Here is a 24,665-nt window from a genome sequence, read left to right as displayed (position 1 = left end):
ACAACGGGCTGCCCGCGGGGCACAGCGCCCAGCGCGGCGGTGAGCGGGGCGGGGGGCGCGGCTGCCGGCGGGACACCCCCCGGGGGGGCGGCGGGGACCCGCCGGACCCCTCTCCGGGGCTGCTCGCCCGGGGCTGCTCGCCCGCGGCTCCCCGGGCCCCGCGGCGGATCAGGCGCGGAGGGGTCGGTGACCCGCAGGGGTCTGTTCGCGGTTCCCCGCCCTCCCGAGGGTCGAATCCCTGGATCTGTGCCCAGCGGAAGGAAAGGGAAGCTCAGCTGGATTGGGAAGATCTTCTCTAGTAGCTTTTGTTGCTCTTTCGGTTGTTTCTTAGTCGGCTGTGGTTCCAGGGCGCGTTTATATTCTTCAGAGTGTATTCTTCTTGGAGAGAGGCCTGAAAATGTCACTGTGTTCTTGTTTTGGTTGTTGGTTTCTTGTTTTTGTTTTTGTGGTTTTTTTTTTCTCCTTCAAGGCCAATGCTGTATCAGCCCATCTGTTCTATGAGTTAATGACTTCCCATATTTTGAGGTGCAGCCAACCAAGTCATCAGCCTCCTGAGTCTTTGGCTGTGGCGTTTGTAAACCATAGTTCATTAACAAACTTTGCCTCGCAGGTTGTTTCTTTTCCTCTTTCTTTCTTTCTCCCCCCCCCCCTCGTTACTTAAGTAAGGTCCAGTTACTTAAGTAACTGAGGTCCGGTACACGGCAGTTTTGCGGACAAAAGGGGCTTTGTCGTGTGGAATTGTTTTTATTTGTGATGCAAAGAGGCTGCGCTGACAGAGCTGAGGCTCTGCCTGTGTGGCAGGAGTCCATGGGCTGCAGCTTTGGCTCTCTCTCAGCTCTTACTTTGGCCTAGCCCTTGCTTAAAATAAAGGAAGAAACCCCCAGACTTCCTTGCTGTGTGCTAGGCAAGCAGGCATGTGTTTCTGTGGGAACTAAATTACTCTCCAGCATCTGAAACACGGTGGGTTAAGAGGAGATGAGTGCTGAAATAGGAAAAGGGTCAGAAAATGTGTGTAAGTGCTTTTGTAAACATGCTAAGGAGCAAGCTTAATTTTAGCCTTAATGTGGCATCTCTTTTCCTAACAGAGTAACATTTGTTAGAGCTTAGCACAGGCACTGTTTTACAAAAAAGGAAACCCCAAGAACAAAATTGCATATTGGTCTTGTGTAATCTGGTGATCTACAGAGTTGTCTTGGCAGAATTATTTAGCTTCTTTCGAATATAACTTAAAATAAATTTCAACTACCTGTGTGGGTTTTGTAGCATTCTATAATTTTAATGCCTAAGATCCATTATAATTTAAAAATCCTTTTGCTAGAAAAACAGATATGGAATTTATTTTTTTAAAATCATTTTGCACACATTTGCTCTTGCAGCTCTGACTGTAACATGTCTGCAATCATTTGTGATACATAAGAATTACAAACAGCCTGGAGAGGAGCAGAACTTACTCTTTCTAGATAAAACCATCTGTCTTGTTTCAAGAAACTGAGAACACTTTGTAATTTTCCCCATGTAAGGGTGTTGCAGAGTCCTTTATCCTCAGATTTCCATGTATCTTGCATTGCCCTACGTTCTGGTGAGCGTGACCTGTGGGTGCTGGAGCTGTGCTGTGGCAGCTCAGGATGGACTGTCCAGACTGGGTGACGTGGGACAGTGTTGGGTTGACCAGTTCCAGATCTCTGCTGCTACAGGTAGCTCTGTCAAATGGTAATGTTCCAAAAATACGAGCTCCAGGTGGAAGTGGATTTGTTGTCCTCAAGTGTAGCTTTCCAGTCGAAGAAGTGAAGTTTGTCACTCTGTCTTCTGAGTTTCTTTGCTAAACAAGATGAACTCTCTCAGTCTCCTTTGGTTGTGTTTTTTATTTTCTCCTTCAAGCTGATGGCCTTTGCCTGCACCACCTTTAGTCTTTATCTTTCTAGAAGGTGAATGAGCAGAATCACACAAACTTCCAGTTGTGTGCTCGGCAGATCCATCTTCAAAGGGACTTAGCCATTTTAGCTGATTTTAATGTGATTTTCTAAAAGTTGTAGCAGCTGCAGTTGTCTGCGGAAGAAGAAATCTGGTGAGCTGTGCCAGGGTTTAGCTGTCATGGGGCTTTGAGGAGCCAGTTCTTTTAGTCTGTGCATTACAAGGTCTTGGAGGAGTTGTTGTGTCCGTGTGCAGCCTACTGAGCAGACAGCTTTTACAGCTGGTGACACCAGTCCAACGAGGGTAACTGTTCTAATGACCTTTCAAAGTCAGACTAGTGGGCAGTAGGAGTGCATATTTTTATTAATAACTGCCACTTGCCTTTTGTGGTCTTTCTTGGTAAGTTTTGCCTGTAAATAGGTTGCATTAAAGCTACTCCTGGCATCGAATGTCAGGCTGCTTCGAGCTCTGAGTTGAGCAATGGGCTACAAATATGGACATAAAAAATAAATAAATAGGAAAGTATTCTGTAGTGAAAGTTGTTTTGAGTCTAGAAGAGGATGTTTATAAATAGTGAATTTCCTGTGGTTAAACATTTTTCACCCCCTCTACAGTTAATGGCTTTGTTTCCCTACAGCTGCTGGAGTTTGGTCATTCTAATAATTGTCATTTGTTGCTTGTTCAGCAGAAGGAATGTATGTTAAGTCCAAAAAAAAAGTATCAAATTATTATCTCTGCTCTAAGGAGCTCTACCCTTTGAGCACACGCTGCTTGTGTGTATTTGTGCTCCCAACCCTAGGAACTGAAGATGGAGAGGGAATGAGGTAAGGACAACACCCAGCACAGCCTGAGAATCAGGATGTGTGATGAGACTGTCACTGTTGGCATCAAAGCTGTAGGAAGCAAATGGTTAGTCCAAGGAAGTGAACGACAGGAGCAGCTGGTGGCATGGATGGCTTGAGGACAAATATGAGTTCTGAATCACTTGTGCCCACAGTGATGTTATAAACTGGTGGTTTGGACAAAAAGAAGAGGGACAAATTGGAAGATAATGCCCTTCTTAGATATAGGCAGGAGATGCTGTTCAGGAAGGGGAAGTCATCCCTGTGGGATGCAAAGCAGGGTGACTGGTTATCATCATTGATCAAAAGGAGACAATGGATTAGCAGTAGTTAAATTGGATAAGTGATGGGGAAAACACGTAGGGCTAACCTTATTTGGAAGGGTGGTTGTGTTGGCAAATAGTCAAAGATATTTTTGTATGAACCTCTAAATAGTACAAGGATTTTGGAGGACAGGCCTTGAATCGAAGGCTGTAGAAACAGCAAGAATCCTTGGTAAACTTAACATCACTAACCACAACAGCTTCATACAAAAAGCATCTGTCCCTAAAAGCTGACTTCAAAAATTTAACACAGATAAGGAATAAACAAAATCCAGTTTTAGGTGAAAGGGAAGGGGCACCTGATAATATGTTTGCTAGCAGGTGAACTTGAAAAATACCAGCTCTTGTCTCTGATTTCACAAGATCATGAGAGTTTTGAGGGCTGATGAAATGCAGCACAGCTTATCGAGATTGTTCCATGTCCCAGTTTGGTTTCACAACCTTCTTTTCCATTTGCATTATTTCACAATAGAGTCTGAGAGGTAAGAAATAAGCATGTAATTTCTTCTTTCCTTGACTGTTAGGCCTTAAACTTCAGAAGGGTACACAGTCATAATTTTACACTCGAGCTGCACCTTGCTGTGTTGCTCACTAATATATAAGGAATTTTAAACTGGGATAATGACTTTGCTTTGGTTGCAACACTTCATTTTAATGCACTTCACCATTTGGCCGTTTTCCCTCACTGATTGATATTTTGGGTGTGTTTTTTTTTTTATGTTCCCTCCAGTTGAGGGAATACAACATGCATTTATTTTTGGTGATGCTGTTTATAAACATGCAGCCTTACGTGTGTATGTTACAAACGTCTATTTTAAAGAAAAAACTGGCTAAAGTCTTAGAGCATCTTTAACAACTGATGGCACACAGCTCCTAAGTTTTGGGTTGCTGTTCTGAGTGTGTGTTCCTCTAGCAAAATTAGAGTTGATGGCATATCCACAGGCTGGGGCTGTTGGAAAGCCTTAGGAGCTGTATATGTGAAGCAGTATTAAAAAATGAGATGGTTTTCTGGAGACTAGATTGTGTAGAGATATATCTGGTGGTAAGCCAGGCAATCCAGCAATAAGTAATAGAGAGAAAGCTGACCTTAGGACTCTGCCTTGGCTCTGCAACTTTCACCTCTAGAACTGCTTTTGGTCTGTAAATTGTTTTTCGTATAAAGTGAGTAGTGGTGATGTGAAGAGGGGAACTGAGCATTGTGCCGTTGGGAAACCGATATATGTAGCATTTATATTAAATATATGTACCTTGTGGGTATGCTTGGGTGTTTTTATCAGTCCACTTCCTCGTTGTAAACTTGCTTATGTTTCTTCAGGGGAAAATGTAATTCATGAGACACTGACATTTTAAAATACTGTCACTAGAATGAATATTCCTCCCCACCTGCAGTGAGTGTTGGCAACACTTTGTTGAGAAGGCTGTGGCTTAGTCAGATAAAGTGAAAGATAATTAATTTTTAAAATAATTTTGAGTATTTGATACATCCTCAGAACATGGCATTTTGTTCTGGTCTTGACTTTTTATTGAGCTAATGAACAAACAGGATCATAAGGAAGAAAATAAACCTATGTCTGCTGTTTTGAGTCTTATGTGTGTTGTTGAGGATGCTACACTGAGGTACATAAAAAACAAGATATCTGCTTTTTTTGCTTTTGGTTTTAGTCCTGTTATTTAGCTGTTAACATCTGTTTTGGCCAGCACAGGTACCTTTGGCTTCTACTTCCAAATACATAGGTGTGTTTGTCACTAAGTGCCATCTGTGTAGGTGATACTGGACTGCATGGTGGCCATCTAAACCAGAACATCAAACATTTTTTAGTGCCCTGAATTTTAGATTGTGAAATTTCATCTTTTGTTAAAGACAAGCTCTAATGGGTGGTATGTGCTGTAGCACCATGTGCTGTGTAGTGTTGTTCACAGGGCTATGACATTATGTAAAAGCAGAGTATTTGGGATCATTGGGATCAGTGGTATTCCTCCTTTTGGTGTACAGGGCATCTGTCTTACTTGTATCTGTAGAGGAAAAGTACTCCCAGTTAGCCTGGCACCTGATCAGAGCAGGTTTGCCACTTGTTTGATTGGGATAATTCCCTTGGTTTCTGCTTTATGGCTACCACTAGATAGTGGTGCACAGAGCAATTGGAATAACAAGTGAGGTGTGCACGTTAAAGTGGACACAGAGGGCTCCAGTAAAGACAGGTTTGCTAGTGTTGTACTTTCTTTGAGGAAATTTGTGTAAAAATTTAAGTAAAAATGTAAGTGATGCCAGGCTGGCACACTTGACTGCTTGGCAATGGGAGGAGACATCCCTCGTGCATGTTGTGTTGATCTGGTTTGCTGCTCGGTGAGAAGATCTATTACAAACCCCTGCAGGCAGTAGGACTTAATTTAGAAGTAGCTGTTTGTGTAATCTGTGAAGCAACTATTTAAGTGTGTTGCAGATCTCTTCATGGTGGCTTCCCAGCCCTTAGTTTTGCTCCAGTACAGGTTTATCGTTACCTTACCAGAAGACAAATGTTCCGTGAGAAGGTTAAATTTGTGTGACTGACTCCAGCAGAAGAAGAAAAAAAAAAAGCTCTTGGTATAGTGTCTGGAATGGGTAGAAAGGCCTGTTTTAGCACAGTTCTTTGCAGAACAGGAGGACCTGAGGCTGTGCACAGAGCCTTTGTGTACAGATCCTGGTTTGTCTTTTGCAGCTCTTAATTCACTGCTTATACTGAAAATCTGTTCAAAACTCGAACTAGGTGTTTCGGGGGAAGAACTCTTCAAACTGGCTTTGAAGAGCAGTGTTTTCCCCTAAAAATTCTAGGGGCTCAGGCATTTCCAACATCTCAATACTTTATTTTACTGCCCTTAAAACTGGAAGCAAAGCTTAGTAAGCACTGTACCATTGGCACTTCATAGACTTTGTTTCCCCAGAGACTTCCTTCCCCCTCTTGGAGAGCGGTTCACAGCCTGAACTTATGACAAAGAGGAAAAGGGACAAGAAAATATTATCTTTCTTGTTTATAGGCTTCTGCACAGAGGAACTGACTCTGAGGGCTTTTATCAGTGTCCTTCCGGAGACTTTGACATGTTTGGATGGGTCTGTTTTGGTTTACATTTAGGTCCCTGTAACTTTCAGTTCATGGAGTAATTGACTGTTTCATGGCTTTGAGGGTGGGTACCACTTTGTCTCCTCTCTCATGAAAAGTGCTGTATTTTTAATAGGTTTGGGTTTGGTTTTGTAGTTTCTTTTTTTTTTCTTTCCAATGGGTGTTTTAAGAAAGCACATCTGCCTTTACTAATCTGTTGGCCTTTTCCAATTTATTATTTGTGCAAATGACTTTGTGAGGTGGGACTTTGTCAATCCAAGATTTGAGAACCTTGGGCAGTCACAGTGCTTTGTACAGCAGTTTAGTTATGCCTTAGAGATAAACCTTGAGATTTAATCTTTTGGAGTGAATGGATGTCACTGAGGAAATTGTTAGACGTGTGGATTGTGTAGAAATTAATTCCCTTAAAAACAGGGGGTGGAGGGAGCTGGTGGTATCTTTGCATCACTTTAATATCTGCTTTCTTTTTAGGCAGTTCCTTGTAGCTGTGGTAGATTCATGCAAGGTATCCTTAATTTTGTGCCGTCGAAATGTTAAAAAAGTTGTCATTTGAAAGGAAATGCCTCAAGGTTTTCAGTCTATACATATAACTCCTTCAACTTCCTATGCTGTTGGGTTTTTTAAATTAAACACTCTGATTATGAGTGTTTTTGTACATATATCTGTATCAGATTATTGTATTTGATTGTGTAGAATACTTGTGCTTTATTCCCAGTAACAGCCAAAATGAGCTCTGCTCAAGAGAGATTTTTATTGGTAATAATATTTAAAAGAGAAATAATAAATAGTGAATACCCTGTTTTATTGTAATAAGATGCATCTGTCATGGTTGTTTTGTTCAAAAGCAAGAAAAAAGTTGAGCAGTGTTGTGGTCTTGTCTTAGAGATATAAAAATTAACTAAAAATTGCCTACACCTTGCTGTTTCCTTTCAATACAAGCACTGAACTGAGGTGCACAGGTGTATAAGATGTCAATGTCCTTATTTTTTGTATACAAATACATAGATTTCTTGTTTCCTGCCTGTATACAACTCTTGTGTCCAGCACTGCACTACCACTGAGTCGCCCTTCCAAAATTCAGCACAGCATAAGAAACCTGGTTAGGTCCACTTTACTCCTGTAGGATCCCCTGGAATAGTGAGGCACAGTGCATGAGCTGCTTGGATGGTCACTTCCTCAGAGAGCACACAGAGACTAATTATTGCAGTAGTATTTCCACTGCAATGTGAGCCTTTGCTTTGTGGGGATATTCACGGTAAATCCTAGTTTTCTGTGTTTCTCTTTCAGTATGTATGACCAATTGCCCTACTCTGATTGTCATGGTGGGTCTCCCAGCAAGAGGAAAAACCTACATCTCGAAGAAGCTGACACGCTATTTGAATTGGATTGGAGTGCCTACAAAAGGTGATGGGTTTACTTTTGTTTACATCAGAAGGACAGGGCAGGCATCAGGTGTTTTAAAAACCCGATTTCCAGTAATTTTGTTGCTAACATTGACTACTTTAAAATCCTGCTTTTGTATATTTAAGCAATAACATACACAGGCTCTCTGTCCTATTTAAATGTTAACCAATTTCTGGCGACTGTTTATTTACCTCCTTGTTCTGCCAGGTACCTAAGTCAGCTCTTTTTTCCCTTATTCCTTACCACTGCCCTTTATTTTCGTTTATTTAATTATTTTTTCCTGCTATGCCTTCCCCATTCTTTATGTGGGTGAAAATGAACCTTGTTTACAAGCAGTTGAGCAGTCAGCACTTCTGGATTAAACTTCCGACTTCTCCCTCATTTTTTCTCTGTGAACTTTGTGCCACATGTAATTCTCTGTCCACTTCTTTGTTTAACTGCATTTGTGGAGTGACTTACAGTTTTCTGTGTAAATATTAAGAGCCCAAGGAACTGAGGCAGCCACTTGCCACTCGTTATCACTCTCTTAAGGATTTATATCAGTGTTTTGAGCAGTAAATGGTTCAGGTTGGCTGTGACAAGGACCTGGCTGTCCTGCCTCATTCCTGTGCTCCTGTGGTATCTTGTGGACCCAGACTGGCAAGTAAACAAGACCTAAGTTCATTTCAGGTTCTCATGCAACCTTTGCCTTCTCCTCTGTCTCTGTAGAACAGAAAAAATAGAAACTTTTAGTGTTCTGTGATCCTGTGTCCAGTGCAGTAATGGTAGCTTTATTGTTATGCCTCGTTGATCATTTAAAAAACATTAAACATATGAAATCATACTGAAGTTTTGGCTGGATATTCAGAGATGTGTTTCCTAGTAGCTCTAAGAAGACAAGATGAAGAGTTCTGGCCTATATTTAAACTGCCTCTTGATTCTAGGGTATAGCTTTTTGAGTTGGCGTTTTCTTAAGCTTTTAGAAACTTGCCTGATGTGCTTTATTTAGAAGAGACATTATGGAGGATATATTGTATTGTTTAAGTGTGAGAATTTACAGGATGTTTACGGGATTTAAATTATCACTGGAGTTTGACTGTTTTCACGCAGTTTAACCCTTCTGATGGGCAGTATCAGAAACTTGGAGAGTTTGGTTTTATCTGTTAGGCTGAAATGGAGTAACAGTCTAACTAGTTTAGCCTATATCCAAGCTGATAAAATATATGTGATATAACTATGCTTGTATGTTAGATACACATTTAACCTAAATTTATGTAGATATGTTAAGTTTATATGTCATTGTGTAGAGCACTTCACTGTGTGAACTTTGAAAAGCAGGAGTCCAGTATTGGACAACAACAAGATATTGTCCACATCTGGCTCATGCTTGGTTGAATATATCCCAAATACAGTAAAATGGGTAGGTGTGGTTTGCCTCAGTTACAGGAAAAGGTCCATAGGCCACTGTGAGCAGCACCTCAGAAAACACATGCACTTGTGCTTAATGAAAACTAGAGCACTGCTGCCTAATTTAAAAAAAAATATACCACATAAAGTTGCCATATGAGCTTCCATGCTAAGTTGCTGATTACTGTTAGTCTTTGTTAGAAAGGATGACTTGAGGTTCTCTTGGAAAACCACAGAGCCTTCCTGTTTGTGTCATCAATGATGCAATTGTGCTGGAGTTGAAATCAGTGTGAACCCCCTCAGTGCCTGACTGAGGGAATAGATGACACACTGCCTAATGCTTCCAGCTGATGGGACTGAATCAATACAGGATCAGTATCTAGTAGCCCTAACATCTGTTACCCTTTGGCTCTTAATGTCTTAAAATTAGTGTGTGCTTAATTTAAGGAGTGTTCTTGTTCTCTGAGACAGATGGTTCAAATTAGGAGGTTATGTAAACCAGAGGAAAAGATAAATGCCCTCTTTCCATGTAACATTAAGCCAGCTGGAGAGCTCAAGAGCAGAAGGTGGAGGTAAATATCCTGGGGTTGGTGTTAGTTGAATCATTTCAGCCATCAGTTCTGTGTTTTCTTCCTTCCAAAGTCCGCTGTTGTTTAGAATGTGAAATGGTTAAAAATACTGAGGACTTTTGTCTGGGCTTTCTGAAGGAAATGAGGTCAATTAGATGCCTGAATAGAATTGTGTTGCAATGTGGTTTTTAGATACTAAACCTTGGAAGCTTTTTTGAATAGTTGTGGCTGTGTGGTAGTTTTAGTGATACCCGTTAGCTTTAGGAAACTTTTTCCATAGGGATGGATGCTAATAATAAGGGCAAAAGATTGTCCCACTAGATAGCACTTCTCCTTTGCTGTGCAGGACCCTCTTGCAGTAACTGTTCCTTCCTATGAAATTCATTACTTTTGATTTTTAAAGGCCTATTACCTGACAATGCTGGCCATCTGATCTTGCATCTTCTGTTTTTCTTACCAGGACCCACCTTTTCATGTGGCCAGTGATCGTTAAAACCATCACAGAAATAACCTGGGTTGTTCTACAATCCAAGCCATGCAGTTGACCATGAAAAATTCCATCAACATTGCTGAATTCAAACAAAACTTGACTTTTGGGGAAATAAGCAATATTTGTATCTTTATCCTCTGCCCCCAATCCCAGCAGCAATCTGTATACAGCAGCTGGTTCTTGAGCTGTTTTATTCTATGTCTTTTCTTTTTAATTACAACTCTACAGTTGTGTCTGTTGCTTCTTTTCCTCTTTCCAGAAATCAAGTCTGCCAAATAGCTGTACCTTGGCAGCTTCTCAAACAAAATACTTCAGTGTGATCTACTGTTACAAAAAAAAAAAAAAATAGAAAGAGCTTTGTAGTTCAACAGAAAAAAAAGCTATAGGTCAGAAACAACTTAAACATTAATTGCATTTCAGAGACCTACTTTCAGAGCCTTTGAATGAAATTAATTAGGGTTCAGTGTCATTGTCTGCTCCGTAGCAAACCAGAACTGTCTTGCCCTAATGCCATACCCAGTATTGTGACATTATTTTTTTAAAATGTTTTGGTTTTTTTGTTTTTACAGTGTAAGGTTTGTGTTTTTTTTAAATAAATAGAACAGGGGTTGTGACATAGGGCGTACTAATCCTTAAGGAATAGAAGTATTTGAGTGGGGTTCTGAAAACAAGTTTCCACTGCTCGAATTCTAGGTTTTGTTTATCAAAAGCAAGATTGGTTAGTTCTTTTTAGAACTCTTCCTTGCTTAAAGAAGAGCTCTAAGTTTTGGGAGGTGCTGCCAGAGTACTGTTTAACTGTGTATATACACAGAAGAAAAAGCTAGTAATCATAATTATTAATAATTATTAATGCTAGTAGTCATTAGTAGTCCTTCGTAGACTTTGAGTAACCCCTGTAAAGGAGGAAAAGAGTTTCTTTTTGTTGTCCAGGCAAACTGGCAGAGGCACTTCAGTATGGCCAAGTCACTCCACTGAACTACCTACAGCCCAAATGTTCTTTAGCCATTTCCATGATTTATTGTTGTCTTTGTATTCAAAACCCCTCAAAACACAGGAAGTAGTATGATGTGTTAGCTTAATAGTGCTAAGTTATTTTATCCTTGCAGGTGGTTTGGTTTTAGAGTTGTCATAACTGTTGTCCTTTTTCCATGACTGTTGTTAGTTCCCACTAACACTTGGTTTCCTCTTGGCAGAGTTTAATGTCGGTCAGTATCGCCGAGATTTGGTGAAAAAGTATAAATCCTTTGAGTTCTTCCTGCCTGACAATGAAGAAGGCTTGAAAATCAGGAGGTAAGTCTTGGTTGTGTTTGGTACACGACACTAATTGTGTTAAAATGATGTCCTGTGTAATTTGCTCTTGTGGGTGGATTTAAGTTGCATTTTTGTAATGCAAAATGTAAGGGTCAAGAAGACCCTTAGGGAGACTGCAGCATGAAATGACAGGGAGAAGAAATTCTAGTGAAGCTGGGAAAGTGATTTATTTAGGCTGATTAAAATTTGGAGAGAAGGTTGATTGCTTCTTGATTCCTTTTCACTTTTCAGTAGGCTATGACTACTGTTATTCCTGTAGATATTCTAGGATATTTTCACTAAAAACAAAGCAATTTTAGCAAATAGTTACTTATTTTCCTACCTTTTTTTAGGTATCAGTTAATGGATGTGACTCTTTTTGCTACCTAATTCCAAAAATGCCATTTTAGAGCTTTTTTTTTTATCATAAAAAGAAGAGAAAAAACACCACATAACTGCTTTTCTTTTTGGTTTACATACTGAAATTTTTCACCTGGAGTGCTTTGAACGGATTTGTCATTACCTATTCAAATGAGCAGGAATCAAACCCTATAATTTTCTCCCTGTAATTATCTTTCTGTCCACCATGCAGGTGCCTCATGCAGTCAGTCAATGCACTGCTTCTAAAATTGCCATGTTTTGCTAATGCTGTGCAAAGCAAGGTCAGAACCAGTGTGAACATCTGTGTGCACATGAAGCATTTGAGTCTCTCCTCATCTGGAAAGAGGCTGTGCTTCAATGTAGAGACAGACCTTGAGAAGAAAGGTTAGATGAAGAGAAAGGTCTCTTGATTTTAATTCGACATTCACTGTACTTTTTAATATGTTCAGGAAAGCATTTAAGAGTGTGCAGCACAAAATGAAAAGGAACAGAAATCTGAGAGGAATGGAAATATTTTTTTTATTTAGGCTACATGAAATGTGGACTTTTTTGTTCTTAGTTCAGCTTCAGCTCAAGAGCCAAAAATGTCTGGACTTTCTTTTGTGGCTGTTCCTCCCCTTGTCCTCTCTCTCCCTTCCCTTTCCCCCTCAGCAGCCCTGAGTGCTGCTAATGCCAAATAGAACAACTTGCATAAGAACCTTGTAATCTTCTGGGAGTAAGGAGCTGCTTTGAGAGGTGCATTACCCTTGCAAGCCACTACCTTTTGCTTACAGGTAGAGCCAAACCTTTTAACGTGCCTCCGTGTCACCTCTTAGACTAAATGGTGAGGGATGTAACATGAAAAGGGCTGTGTGAGCTAATCTGCCTGCTTAGCAATGAGTAAAAAAGGTTTATATTTATTCAGTGAAGATTTGACTGTTGAATCTCAGCTCCTGACATCTGTTAAATGTGCTAATGTGGAAATACTGTCAGGCTTGGAAAGCCTTCATTTCTCTTTTAAGATAAAGCTGTGCGTGCAGAATGTGGTAAATAGAAGAGTTATGAGTTTCAGTCTGGAAGTCAAAATCGAGGAGTAATGCATAGAAGGGCTGTTGAAATGGTCAGGCTTTTATGTTGGTACTGCAAAGAGACTGCACTAACTGGAAATAAATGGGGCATTGTTCTACTAACAAGTAAATCGTGTACAATGTTAATGTTGCCCTCCAGCATTATTGATGTGTTAGGAATCACAATGGACTTTGAAGATAATACTAATTCTGGGGACATAGGAAAGTTGCAAATGAATGTGTTCTTGTTCAGATTTAACACAAGTGTAGGGGTGGGGTTTTTTGGTGTTTATGTCCTTAACTGCCTCCAGCACTAATTACACTGGATTGGTGACTGCAATAGGATGTTATTTTCACCCTAATACTTTGTTTTACTCTCTCTTTCAACCCATGTTTTTTTACATAAGCAGTTTTCACTCAGTAGCTCAAAAGAGCAGAAGTAGATTGGTGAAAAATAGTTGTCTCTTCACCTTAACTTAGGGCCACAAGATAAGAGCCTTAAGTTGGCTTAATTTATTTATTCCCTCCCCCCCCCCTTTGAGAACCAAATTAAGAAACAAATATCTGAATAGCTAATTGGGAAAAGAATACAGTTGCAGGGATGATTCAGCGATGTTACTTTAGATCAGTGAAAGTTTATCCTGGTCACCAAAGCTCTGGTGGCTGTTCTGTGGTGATGTGAAGGTGTATCAGGTGCACAGAGGAGCCAGATGACGTGACCGTGTTTCCTTGGTATGGCTTGGTTCTCCTCGGTTGGTTTTTCCCATGCTTGGAGGGGGACTGTGCTTTTGAGATAAATTATCTAACATTTGCAGGGCACAAAAGCATTAATAAAATGACCTGAGCTGTTATTTGACTTTTACTCTCTCATTTTTAAGGCAGTGTGCCTTAGCAGCGCTGAATGACGTCCGGCAGTACCTCAGTGAAGAAAACGGGCACGTGGCTGTAAGTTTCTTGTTGAAGACACATTCTTGAGATGCTTCTGTTCTTAACAGTGTGTGTCTGCTGGATAATACACAGACTGAGTAATTCCAATAGCTCTTCAGTTTATCAGATTTTTTTCTTTGGCAGTTGTGTGTTAGATCTGCCCTGTTGCTGGAAGGAGTGCTTGATTTCAAGGTGATGATGCCATATGAGCAGCTACCTTTGATTTGAGGGGTTAACTGGGAAGAGGGCAGCAAGAAAAATGTCCCCCTTCTCTCCATGTTGTACATCTGTTAAACACATCTGGTGTTTTGCTTGCACCTCTGTTTCTATTTGATGATCTGGTGTTCCAAGTGGAAGGTAGAGACTTGCTGAACAAAAAAGTATCCTCTGTATTGCTTGGCAGTTGTGTTACTGGCATGAGAAATCTCTGAAGAGAGCAGGAGAAACATCATAATAAATTGATGCATACCTGAGTATTTAATAATGGGATGCAAAGCAACAGCTGTTCAATTATTGTCATTGCATATTCATTCAGATTAAGAGTACTGACACAACTGTGGTGTTTTCATTAACTAATCAGGGAAAATCATTAACTGTAACTGCAAATTCTGCTGGAGACATAAGGGAAATGTTATACTTTAGCAAGCTTCATTCTTAAATAAAACACTGATATGTTCAGAGCTAAATATAAGTCCTTAGAAGAGTGGCTGCATTGATTGTGTAATCCACGGGCAGGATTTACAACTCTTGCAGATCTTCTGCCCTTTAAAGATTTTCCCTTGCATTTTGAATGGCAGATTCATTGCAGCATCTGTTTTTGTGTGGTAGAACTTAAAACCTATGCAGTAGTATTTAATGATGATAATAGACCAGGAGGAAGATTCTGTCCTGTATTATGTGGTAGGTTTAAATTCTGGTTGTTCCTTTCAAACCCAGTGTTCTGCTAGTAGTGCATTCAAAATATTACTCTTTTTAATATTTAGAAAATAGTATGTGTAAAGTAGGAATGTCTTTGCTTTCCTCTTGATCATGTTGATGTGGTGGGGTAGAGGGAAGAGGAAGTGTTTCCATTGTTTTATTTTACATTGTGGGACTTTGAACCCTTATTTTTATTATCACCAACAGGCTGTGATGCTTTTTAAATTCCTTTCTCTCTCTCCCTGTAATTATTCCTAGGTCTTTGATGCTACAAACACAACTCGAGAACGTAGAGAAACTATTTATAAATTTGGTGAAGAAAATGGGTATAAGGTGAGTTAGAAGCAAAGCAGTTCTGAGCTAATGCTGAACAAGTAAGGCAGGGATAGTTTTGCCCTTATCTGTACCCTGAGTTTAAGAAGTGCACTAGCACAAGGCACATCCTTCTTAGGTGTTTATTAATAATGCATTTTGTATTCCCAAAAATTTTTCTGAATTAAAAGCCATCCCATCCTCATTTTCCTCATGTCACATTAGTACTGTTTGGAACTGTTTTGTGCTGTGGCTTCAATTCTGTCATCCTGGACCTGTAGTTCTGAGTGTACTGTCAGCAAGAACTATTTAAAATACGGTTCTCTGTGCAGTTCAGATTTTTGCTGCAGAAACAGGGAAGGAATTCTGCATTAGTTCTGTACAAACCAAAAACTTTCTGTGGTTTTCTTCCTTCTGTCCAGGATTGTTTGGCATTTAGCTGTTCTCCAGTAAAAATCCATTTCCTCTAAACTTACATCTCCATAAACCTTTGACACAGCAAAACACAAACCTCTCTTTAAGGAGGCCACTCCATTAGCTGAGAGAGGCTTCTAAAGTATTATTTCAGAAGCATTAGTTACTGTTTGTTTGGCTGAACATGCGTCCTCTGCATTTATTTCTTCTCCTTCCATGCTACGTTTTTTTTCTCACTGAAAAATTTTTCCACTCATAAGCATTGTTTGGGAAAAGACTGTAAAGAATGATACTTCATGGAATGGTCAGCCAGGAATTTCTGATGAGAGGGTCTGGAGAAACTTCCTGAGTAAATAGAGGGAAGTTTAACATAGGACACTGCTAAAAAGGCCTTAGCATGGAAGTGGGCATTATGCTGCTTGTGTGTGTTAGTCTCCAGAGCTTTTTTAATGTATTCTTCCTTCCTTCTGTTCATATGACTTCCATTTGGACTGAAGACTTTTTTTGTGGAGTCAGTGTGTGTTGATCCAGAGGTCATTGCTGCAAACATTGTGGTGAGTATTGTGATGGAGGAAAGTTTGCTTTAACCTCTCTGTATTTTTAGAAGTACGTTGTAAGAACTTCCAATAGCAGAAAACCCCCACATTAGCTCCCATTAATGGAACAGTTTTCATTTATTTTCCTGTCCATGTGAATGTTACTAACTCAGAAGTTTAATTTCTCTGAAGAATAATTATTTTTGCTTCACATGTATTTTAATTAGCTTCCAGACAAAGCTTCTTGTGGTGTTCTCCCCCTTCCTATTTCTTTAGACATCCATGAAAAAGGGAAAGAAACTTATGTACTGCTCTCCTGGTTTTATTTTAAACAGCAAGTGAAACTGGGTAGTCCTGACTATGTTGATTGTAGTAACGATGAAGCAACAGAAGACTTCATGAAAAGAATAGAGTGCTACAAGAACTCATATGAGACATTAGATGAAACTCTGGACAAGTAAGTGATGAAACAATACTGTGATCACAACTGGTGATCCAGTATTATTAAAATGTTTTCTTAAAGGTTAGAGGATCCTGTAGTGGGGATTAGGGCTTTCAAGACTTTTTTTAGTGGCTTCAGCTCTCTTTCCTTTGGCAAATCAGAGAGAGTTGACTCAGGGAGTGTAGCCTGGAAACTTCCTTGTTTGAGGAAAATTGGCTAACAAGTCTACTCTTGGACAGTATTTTTTTTGATTTTCCCACTTGGAGAATGGTATGATTCTTCTGGGATAGAACCAGCATTTAGGAATTATTCCAGACTTGCTACAGTGATGGGTTGGTACTTGTTTCTTTAGTATGTAGAGGAGACTTGAGTGATTTATAAGCATAACTTAATTGGTTGGCATGGTTAAGATTAATTATGAACACATCACTCTTAAAAATGTGACTTCGAAATTTATTTATTTGTGCTTGCAAATTACCCTGCAGATTCAGGACTGTGAGAAACTGTCTTGGCTAGGTTGTTTATCCTCATGCCAAAGCATTCTTCTGTTCCTCATTAACTTTGAACTCTTGAAAGTAAGGTAGGGATGAACCATGTGAGGAGGAGCCCCGTTTCTCTTGCTACACTCCAGAATTTCAGGGTGGGATTTGGGGCTGCAGTCATACCTGGTGATCCTGGGTTGTTCCAGGACCAGAGCTGCAGAGAAGGCTGAGCTGCATTTTAATGTAATTGGGTGTCAGCAGCGTGAAGCTGGTTCAATCGGCTCAGTTCATGCGTGTAATTTCTGTGATGGACCTAATGGTTGTGCCTGGCTGGAATAGTAATGATTAACTCCAAAGAACACTAGCAGGGATGAGGTGATGCTCGTTGCTCATCACCTCCAGTTGATTTTAGTATAAGTTTTCGTGTTTCATTGTGGTATGAGGTCTCAAATGCATCGCTAGAAACCAACAGCGGTGTTTTTCAGCTCATTAGACTCTTTTCCTTGTGTAAACTAGAGGCTACTCTAAAATTATAGCTCAGATGAGAAAGAATAAGCAGTGAAAGTTGAAATTATTAGCTGTCTGATGCTGAGAGAAGGTAGTGGTGGGGTAAATTACAGTACCATTAATAAGTAGTTGTTGACAGAGCAGTTGAGAAAACATCTTGCTTCAGACTCGTCCCTGGTCCTTCTGATGCTCTGGTTTTTCTGGAGGGATTAACTGAGATGGGGAAATAGTGACTGTGCCTTTTGGCCCTGGGTGCAATCAGACACTGAGGGAAAGTGTTTGTAACCTGGAAAAAAATATCAGGTATTGTAAAATAGCTGGATGTCTTATTCAACTGTGGTGACTTCAGTGACTCCACTGAGTCTTTCTTTCAGTGGGAGGGCTGTGTTTCGCCAAGAGTAGGATCTAGATTTGGACAAAGTGCAAGTAAAGGGAACAGAAAAGAAAGCTATGTGAAAGGAATAGAGTTCATCCTGTACCTTTGGAGTACTGCATTGTTTCTTAGGACTAATGCATATTCCACGGGTGTTTGAGGATTTTTTTCATTTCTTTGGCTTGTTGCCCCTTTGTTTTATAATGAGAAGAGAGGGTGGAAAGATCATTGTACGTGCTAATAGAAACTATGTGGAATCTTACTACTTTTTTTTTTTCCCCCCTTTTATTTGCTCATGAAAGGGATCTTTCTTACATTAAAATTATGGATGTCGGAAGGAGTTATCTTGTGAACAGAGTGATGGATCACATCCAGAGCCGGATTGTCTACTACCTCATGAATATCCATGTGACTCCTCGGTCAATCTACCTCTGTCGACATGGAGAAAGTGAACTCAATCTGAAAGGGAGAATAGGAGGAGATCCTGGGCTGTCTGTCAGGGGGAAAGAAGTACGTACCTGCTGGACAAGCGTGGCGGGGTTTTGTGTGGGTCTGTGCTGTGTAATTACAGCTTTCTTCCTCTACAGCCTTTCCTCTCAACATGTTTGAGAAGGGCTTTTTTTAGCTGCGTGTTTGGGTGGTGGAAACAGGGTGGACACTTTGTGTGTTGTGATGTGGTATGTGCTCTTTTATCTGTTTGTCTTTCTGTTGGCTGAAATTCCTCTTTATCCTGCAGCACAAAGCAGTTGGCGAGAGGGCTTTATTTTTTAACTGTATCTTTGTAAAATCCTGACTAGTTGGATAATCGGGAAAATACACAAGTTAAAGCTGAAAGGAAAATTCCTGGAAATGAAGTTAGGAACCGCAGAAAACTTGTATTTTCCTTGTACTACTTTTCTTTCCTCTCCTCTTGCACTTGGATAATGGAGTGTGTTGTATTTCTAAGCGAAAACTTTGACAGTATTTTGGAAAAGTTATAATGAGTTTACAGAGGCTAGAGCCCATGTATTCCAAAGGGAACACAGTGTGTTGGCTCTGAGCCCTCATCCATTGTCTCATGGTTTTTCTTTCAGTTTGCCAAAAGCTTGGCACAGTTTATTAATGAGCAAAATATCAAAGATCTGAAAGTTTGGACGAGCCAGATGAAAAGGACGATTCAGACTGCTGAAGCCTTGGGAGTGCCTTATGAGCAGTGGAAGGTCTTGAACGAGATAGATGCAGTAAGTTCTTCTCTTTAAAGCGCCTAATAAGTTGCTTTGATTGCTAGAGATGAAGGAAGTACTTAGTATTTTAATAATATGCCTTTTATGGGATGGAAAGTCATTGAAGCTGCTTCTAGAGGCTGGAAAAATTGTCATTAATTCCTGTTAACAAGGCTAAGCATTTTATTAAACTTTGCCATAGTTAATATTTTCTTGCTGTGTCTTTCCCAGTAAAACATTTCCCTGCAGAAACCAAAATGTTATGAAATTTTGGGTAAGTGGGGGTTGGAAAGAAGTTTAGGGTAGGTGTGGCTTGCTAGTTGGCATTTTCCAACTGCACCTCTAAGATATATAAGCAGGCTTAATAGATGAAATGTGACCTTGCTTGCCTATGTATGTAACTTCACCTATATAGGGATTAAATGATTCCTTCTAACCACATCTGAGTCCAGCTGAGTGTCCTGTTTACCACGTGGGACAATTTTAAGTGTCAGAGTAACAAAATGAAATTGTTAAAGGTTATTTATATATGGTTTTATTTAACAGTGATATCTGCTTTTGGCACTGCTGGAAATACATGGGTTTTAATTATTTTCATAACCTACAGGGAGTGTGTGAAGAAATGACATATGAAGAAATACAGGAAAATTACCCACTTGAATTTGCACTGAGAGACCAAGACAAATACAGATACAGATACCCTAAAGGGGAGGTATGCTATTTTTAATTTTTTAAGGTGAAGGGCTGCCTTGTCTTCTTGAATACATGCATGCTGGCCTTAGGAAAAATAAATCTTAAAATTAATGGAAAGGTTATTTGTTGTAATTTCTCCACAGGAAAGTACATCGGAGCTTGCAACGATTGAGCCCAGACCATTTAAATTGATTCAGGGCTTGAAAAATAGAACAGTAAATTTAGAAAAACAGTGGAGAACTTTGATCTTGTGGGCATGGTTCCTGTGCTGGTCCTGCAGTGATAAAGCAGGAAGAATTGCAAGGCTTCAGCTGTTGCATATGCAAAAATCCTGCCAAGTTGGGCAGTTTCTATTCACCCTTGCTCTGGGTGATGGCTGCTTTGCAGGCGGCTCTGGATGAAATGCTGGGGGAATCTCAAGAAGCCACGTTGGTCTTTCACTTTATTACACTCCTTGCCTCTGGGAAAATCACTTGCTGACAGCTTTTCTGAAGCAACCCCATTACAGTGCAGCAATTACCAGATGGTCACAGGGTCTGTCTGTGGGTGCTGAAGGCTCAGGATTCTGGGCAGCAGGGTGGAGGAGTAATTGGACCAGCTGCTCGCTGTTTGTGTCATGGGGAACCAGGGCTCTGTCATCTTCTTCCTCAGCAGTCAGGAGCAATCACTGTGATAAGAGCAGCGTTCCTGGGAGTGTGACCCCGGTCTTACTAATGAGGCAGTCATTAAGCTGCTGAGTTCTCCTAATCCATTTGAACAAGGACTGTTTGTTTTTCAAACCGGTGCCGTCCTCCGGGGACGGTGACAAACATTTCAAACTCCCTCAGTGCCTTGGGGTGATTAGCTGAGCTCAGCCGTTAGTCAAAGGTAGATTTGTGTGTTTGTCAAAGGCAGTTTTGTGTCCCTGGTAACAGTCCGAGGGGGTTTGCACAGCTCGCTGGAGACCAGGGGCTTCCTCTTGCCCGGGGCTCAGTCAGCAGGGGCTTTCCATCCTGCCTTGGGACCAGGGCAAAGGCTTTTGCTGTGGTCAGTCCCTGTTTTTCTGGGTGATGTGACGAGTTCTCTGCATTTACATTGCATGACGTGTTTTTGGAAGTGTTGTCTTTACTGTGGACATGAAAATTGACTTAACCATGCACAAGCAGAAACCCTGCTGTTTACCAGCATCAATGTTCCTGCAGCAGATTCCCCGTGCACATGCAAGAGCATCCGTTCTCCTCGCTCTGTGACTTCTGGTGGGATGGTGGCTGCTGTCACCAGGCCACTTCAACAAGCCCTTGGTTTGTTTTTAAAGGGCAGCCTGAACAAGTCGGGCTTTGTAAAGTCTTTGAGTGTTTACTGTAGGCTGGGCTTCCCAGATTTTTGCTTGGAAGAGGGATGCTTTTGAAGATGAGGTATGGAAAGCGACGTGCAAGACTTAACGTGTATATTTGCAGATGATGTGAATTAAATTCTAGGCATTTTGTGGAAATTCTTGATCAAAGTGGCTAATTTAATAAAGCTTTTCCACGAGGGAGATTTATTTTATGTGTCTGCACTTTGATAGTCTGGAAGACCCGAACTGTGTGCTCAATTTAAGGAAAATTATTATTGCAGTGTTTGTCTGTGCACTAATATATAGAAGATGACTAATATGAAAGTAAGATCCCCTGTATATCCATACACTGTTCAAAGAGTTTTCCCCTTTTAATGTGCTGTGTATTTCTGCTCCCCACCCAGTCCTATGAAGATCTTGTTCAGAGACTGGAGCCGGTAATTATGGAACTTGAAAGGCAGGAAAATGTGCTTGTCATATGTCACCAAGCTGTCATGCGCTGTTTGCTCGCATATTTTCTTGACAAGCCCGCAGGTAAGTCTTCCTTGATATATTACAGATGGTCTGTTTTTTGAAAATTAACTGATAAGGCTTCCTAACAGTAAATTCTATCAGGTTCCTTTATCATCAGGGGGTGGCTGTGTTAGGCCAGTACCCAAATGTAATTTTTTTATATTTGACCCACACGTGAATCTCGGTAGTTCATGTTATTGAGCTGCTCCTCACCTGAAACAGTGATGCTTTTTTGCTCTGTTTGATTAGCATCTCTGTTTGCATGCTAGGGAAGAAAGCAGATACAATGTCAGATAAAAACTCATTTAAGTGGTTGACCTGGAACGTAATAGAGAAGTTACTTGTAACCTGTGTTTCATATGTAATTTGTGGTTTGATTTCTCAGAACAACTCCCTTACCTGAAGTGCCCACTGCATACTGTCTTAAAGCTGACCCCAGTGGCTTATGGTAAGTGGAATTAAGTGTATGTAATATATAAGTCTAACTGTGCTGTCTTTGTCGTCAGGAAAGGTTGTGAAGCATTTAAATCAAACCTAAGTTTATTCTACTTTAAAATGGAATTGAACTGTTGGGTCTGACATTTCCTGTATGCCTGCACAGCTTTGGTTAGAGTTGATGAATCCTTTGGATTACATTTGCTTTGCCTTATGCCAGAAAATACGTATGTGTTGGTGAAGGCCTGGAACCCATAGAGGCTGTGAGTGCTAGAAGAGAGTTCTGTGCTCAGTTCATGTGCATTTCACTACTTCTTCTGCCAAACCTGTGCATTTACACATCTGGTACAGCAAGATCTCATTTTTCACTGATGTATTGGAGGGTATTGCTTTTTAGAAGACAGGCCAATTTACATTTGTATAGGTTTATCATCTTACAGAAGGTGTTCCCTTAGCCTTTAATAGCTTTGTTCTCTTTTCCTGAAGTATTTTTTTTTCATGGACCTTCACAGTACCACATGCATCACCTTGTTTGTTGATGTTGGCATTGTTTGTCAGCAGCTGTTACCAGGGCCTTTCACTGGGCTCTTCTGCCAACTTGGGCACTGTGGGGTGTGGGTTGTAACATGCTCTGGTTTGGGTTTTAGGCTGATTGCTGATGAGATTTTGTGTGTCTTTCAACTTCAGCTTGATGTGTACCTGCTGTTAGTTTAAGTGATGGCTGAGTTATATCTTCTGATATTTCATCACACTTCAGAAGATCATCTGCAGACAGAGAACTATCGGCACATCTCACCAGGAAATCGATGCCCCAAAATGCCAGTCCAGTCATTAATCAGAAGTGCAAAGCTGTCTTTGATTATCAGCTTTGAAAAGTAGTGGTCTAGACCTGTATTTTGTTTAATTGTTAAGTTTCAAAAAAAGGTTGAAACAAAGTACATTACAAAACAAAGTAGCTGCCACACTGGGAAATCTGCCTGAAGAGATTTTTCTCATTTAATTGCTGCATTGTCCTACAGTAACAACTGCCTGTGCTGTGGTGACATCTGGTGTTCCCAGCCTTGCATGACAAGCTGGAGTTTTGAAAATAGAGATTTAGAACAGTTAAAACATCTTTTTTATTTATTTGTTTTGTTTTTTTTTTAGTTGGGTTCTCTTTACTCACTAATCTCTGCCTGTTTCCACTGAGAGGTTTTTGTTTGGGGTTGTCTTTGGTTTTGTGGGGGTTTTCTGGTGAATTTTTGTTGTGTGTTTGTTTGCTTGTCTGATTGGTTGGGGTTTTTTTGTGGGTAGTTGGGTGACCATTCATACATTTTAAGAGGGCCTGGATGTTTGCAGTGTGTGCTCACACAAAATGAGGAAGGAAACAAAACGGTGGGAAATAACTGTCCTTAGCCTTTTGACTTCAGTGAAAGAAATGCCATTGTCCTTTTTTAAAGCATTTGGTATGTATGTCTGATTAGCACATTTCAGTCAACCTTCTTTTTGGAATTCATCCATGTGAGGACACAGGAGTAAATCGTTTCTACAGTACTGATCTGTGGCATTATTTCAAGCTGATGCATCGCTTGGCTCCAGCAAGGCAGGATGCAGGATCAGACCTGGTGTGTTTGATACCTTCCAGCTAATCCTGTTTTGGGAAAATGCCTCCCCCTGGGGGTTTGCTCATCCTGGCACTGGAAGCAGCATCATTCCCACCTCGAGTGTCTGATCTGCAATAGGGGAACATCTGTTAGAGCCTGACAGTTGGATTAGGATAAATGAGACCTTTGCCCAGCAATCCAGTGTAGTGATGGTCTGTGTGGGAGCACAGAGGAAAGAGAAACTGCAGCTTGCTGTAGGGATGAACTTGGTCATCAGTAATTAAAAATGAGCTGGGAGTATGCACGTTGTGGAGTAACTCATGTCCCTTTAGTTTATATTTAAAGCTTTCCATATGATGCTTTTTTCAGATCTTAAGCTCAGTAAGGACTGAGAGGTCTCTGGAAGTGTCTGCTGTGTAACCAGGCCTTAGTAATGGCCAGCAGCAGGGGCCAGAGCTTGTTTTGGCTTGGTCTCAAGGGTCACAGTGGATCTGTGAATGGAAGGATGACTAAAGGTCCTGTTCCAGTGGGAGGTGTGTGCTTTTCCTCCTTAAAACCTGTTTTATGGTTGACTGTTTCTGAGTGCTGGCCCTCCTGCAGTGTTTGCTCATAGTGTTTGTGACAAAGGGGCTTTCTCAGAATAGGTTTCCCTAAAGGAAGGTAAATACTTGCCTTACTAATTTATTTTTTTTAAGTGCATTGTCTTTCTAAGAAATTAGTTTTTTTTCTGTCATGTGCTAATTCTGTGGAGTGTGTTATGACTTCAGGAAATAAGTGAGGAGAAAAATCTGACCACCTGTTTGAGATAGAAGATGGTCTCTGTGGTTGGTCAGAGGAACTGGCTATTAATGAATGTTGTGTAGAGTAGGAGTAGCTTATAAAGGTCATGCTCATGTGAGATAAAAGTGTTTGGCAATCAGATATTTCTTAAAATGCTGATCCCATAGTGTATTGAGTAATTATGTAATAACCTAAATTTATACCATCTGGGAAATTGTTGTTTCTTCTGACTGTTTAATTTTTCTTGCTTCACTGGAGTTTTGAATTTTTGAATGTAAAGCAAAAGTTCCTTTTCAGGAGTCAACTTTAAAGTTCCATTTAGCTGGAAGTTAAAACTGTTTTGCATGTGTAGGGGAATGGGGGTTGCTAACAACACACTGTACCTTTTTGTAATTGTTTTCATGTTTAAAAATGAGAACAGCATTTACCTTCTGTATTACAATGAAATTCTAAGAAATCTAAGATGTTTAAAAACAAAAAAGGTACAAGTAAGAAC

General features: G+C 40.4%; 1 protein-coding gene across 5 annotated transcripts in view; it reads left to right on the top strand.

The window, feature by feature from the left end:
• LOC103757277 (6-phosphofructo-2-kinase/fructose-2,6-bisphosphatase 4) overlaps nucleotides 1-24,665 on the top strand; it is a 51,609-nt gene that overhangs the window by 15,742 nt on the left and 11,202 nt on the right. For 4 of the 5 annotated variants that reach the window (XM_029958234.1, XM_029958232.1, XM_029958233.1 and 1 more), the window contains exons 2-12: nucleotides 7,459-7,575; nucleotides 11,214-11,310; nucleotides 13,616-13,682; nucleotides 14,841-14,915; nucleotides 15,806-15,862; nucleotides 16,180-16,301; nucleotides 17,951-18,158; nucleotides 18,722-18,868; nucleotides 19,458-19,562; nucleotides 21,263-21,392; nucleotides 21,757-21,819. In XM_029958234.1, coding sequence (XP_029814094.1) covers nucleotides 7,459-7,575; nucleotides 11,214-11,310; nucleotides 13,616-13,682; nucleotides 14,841-14,915; nucleotides 15,806-15,862; nucleotides 16,180-16,301; nucleotides 17,951-18,158; nucleotides 18,722-18,868; nucleotides 19,458-19,562; nucleotides 21,263-21,392; nucleotides 21,757-21,819 — 1,188 coding nt within the window. Of the gene's footprint in view, nucleotides 1-6,654; nucleotides 6,677-7,458; nucleotides 7,576-11,213; nucleotides 11,311-13,615; nucleotides 13,683-14,840; nucleotides 14,916-15,805; nucleotides 15,863-16,179; nucleotides 16,302-17,950; nucleotides 18,159-18,721; nucleotides 18,869-19,457; nucleotides 19,563-21,262; nucleotides 21,393-21,756; nucleotides 21,820-24,665 lie in introns of those variants that run through there. The other variant, XM_029958235.1, reaches the window with a different exon arrangement.

The sequence above is a fragment of the Manacus vitellinus genome, unplaced genomic scaffold (assembly GCF_001715985.3).
Source record: "Manacus vitellinus isolate BGI_N305 unplaced genomic scaffold, ASM171598v3 scaffold_14_pilon, whole genome shotgun sequence".
Classification (NCBI taxonomy): Eukaryota; Metazoa; Chordata; class Aves; order Passeriformes; family Pipridae; genus Manacus; species Manacus vitellinus.
Note: the sequence above shows the minus strand (reverse complement) of the source record. Positions and strands in the feature narration are given on the sequence as shown.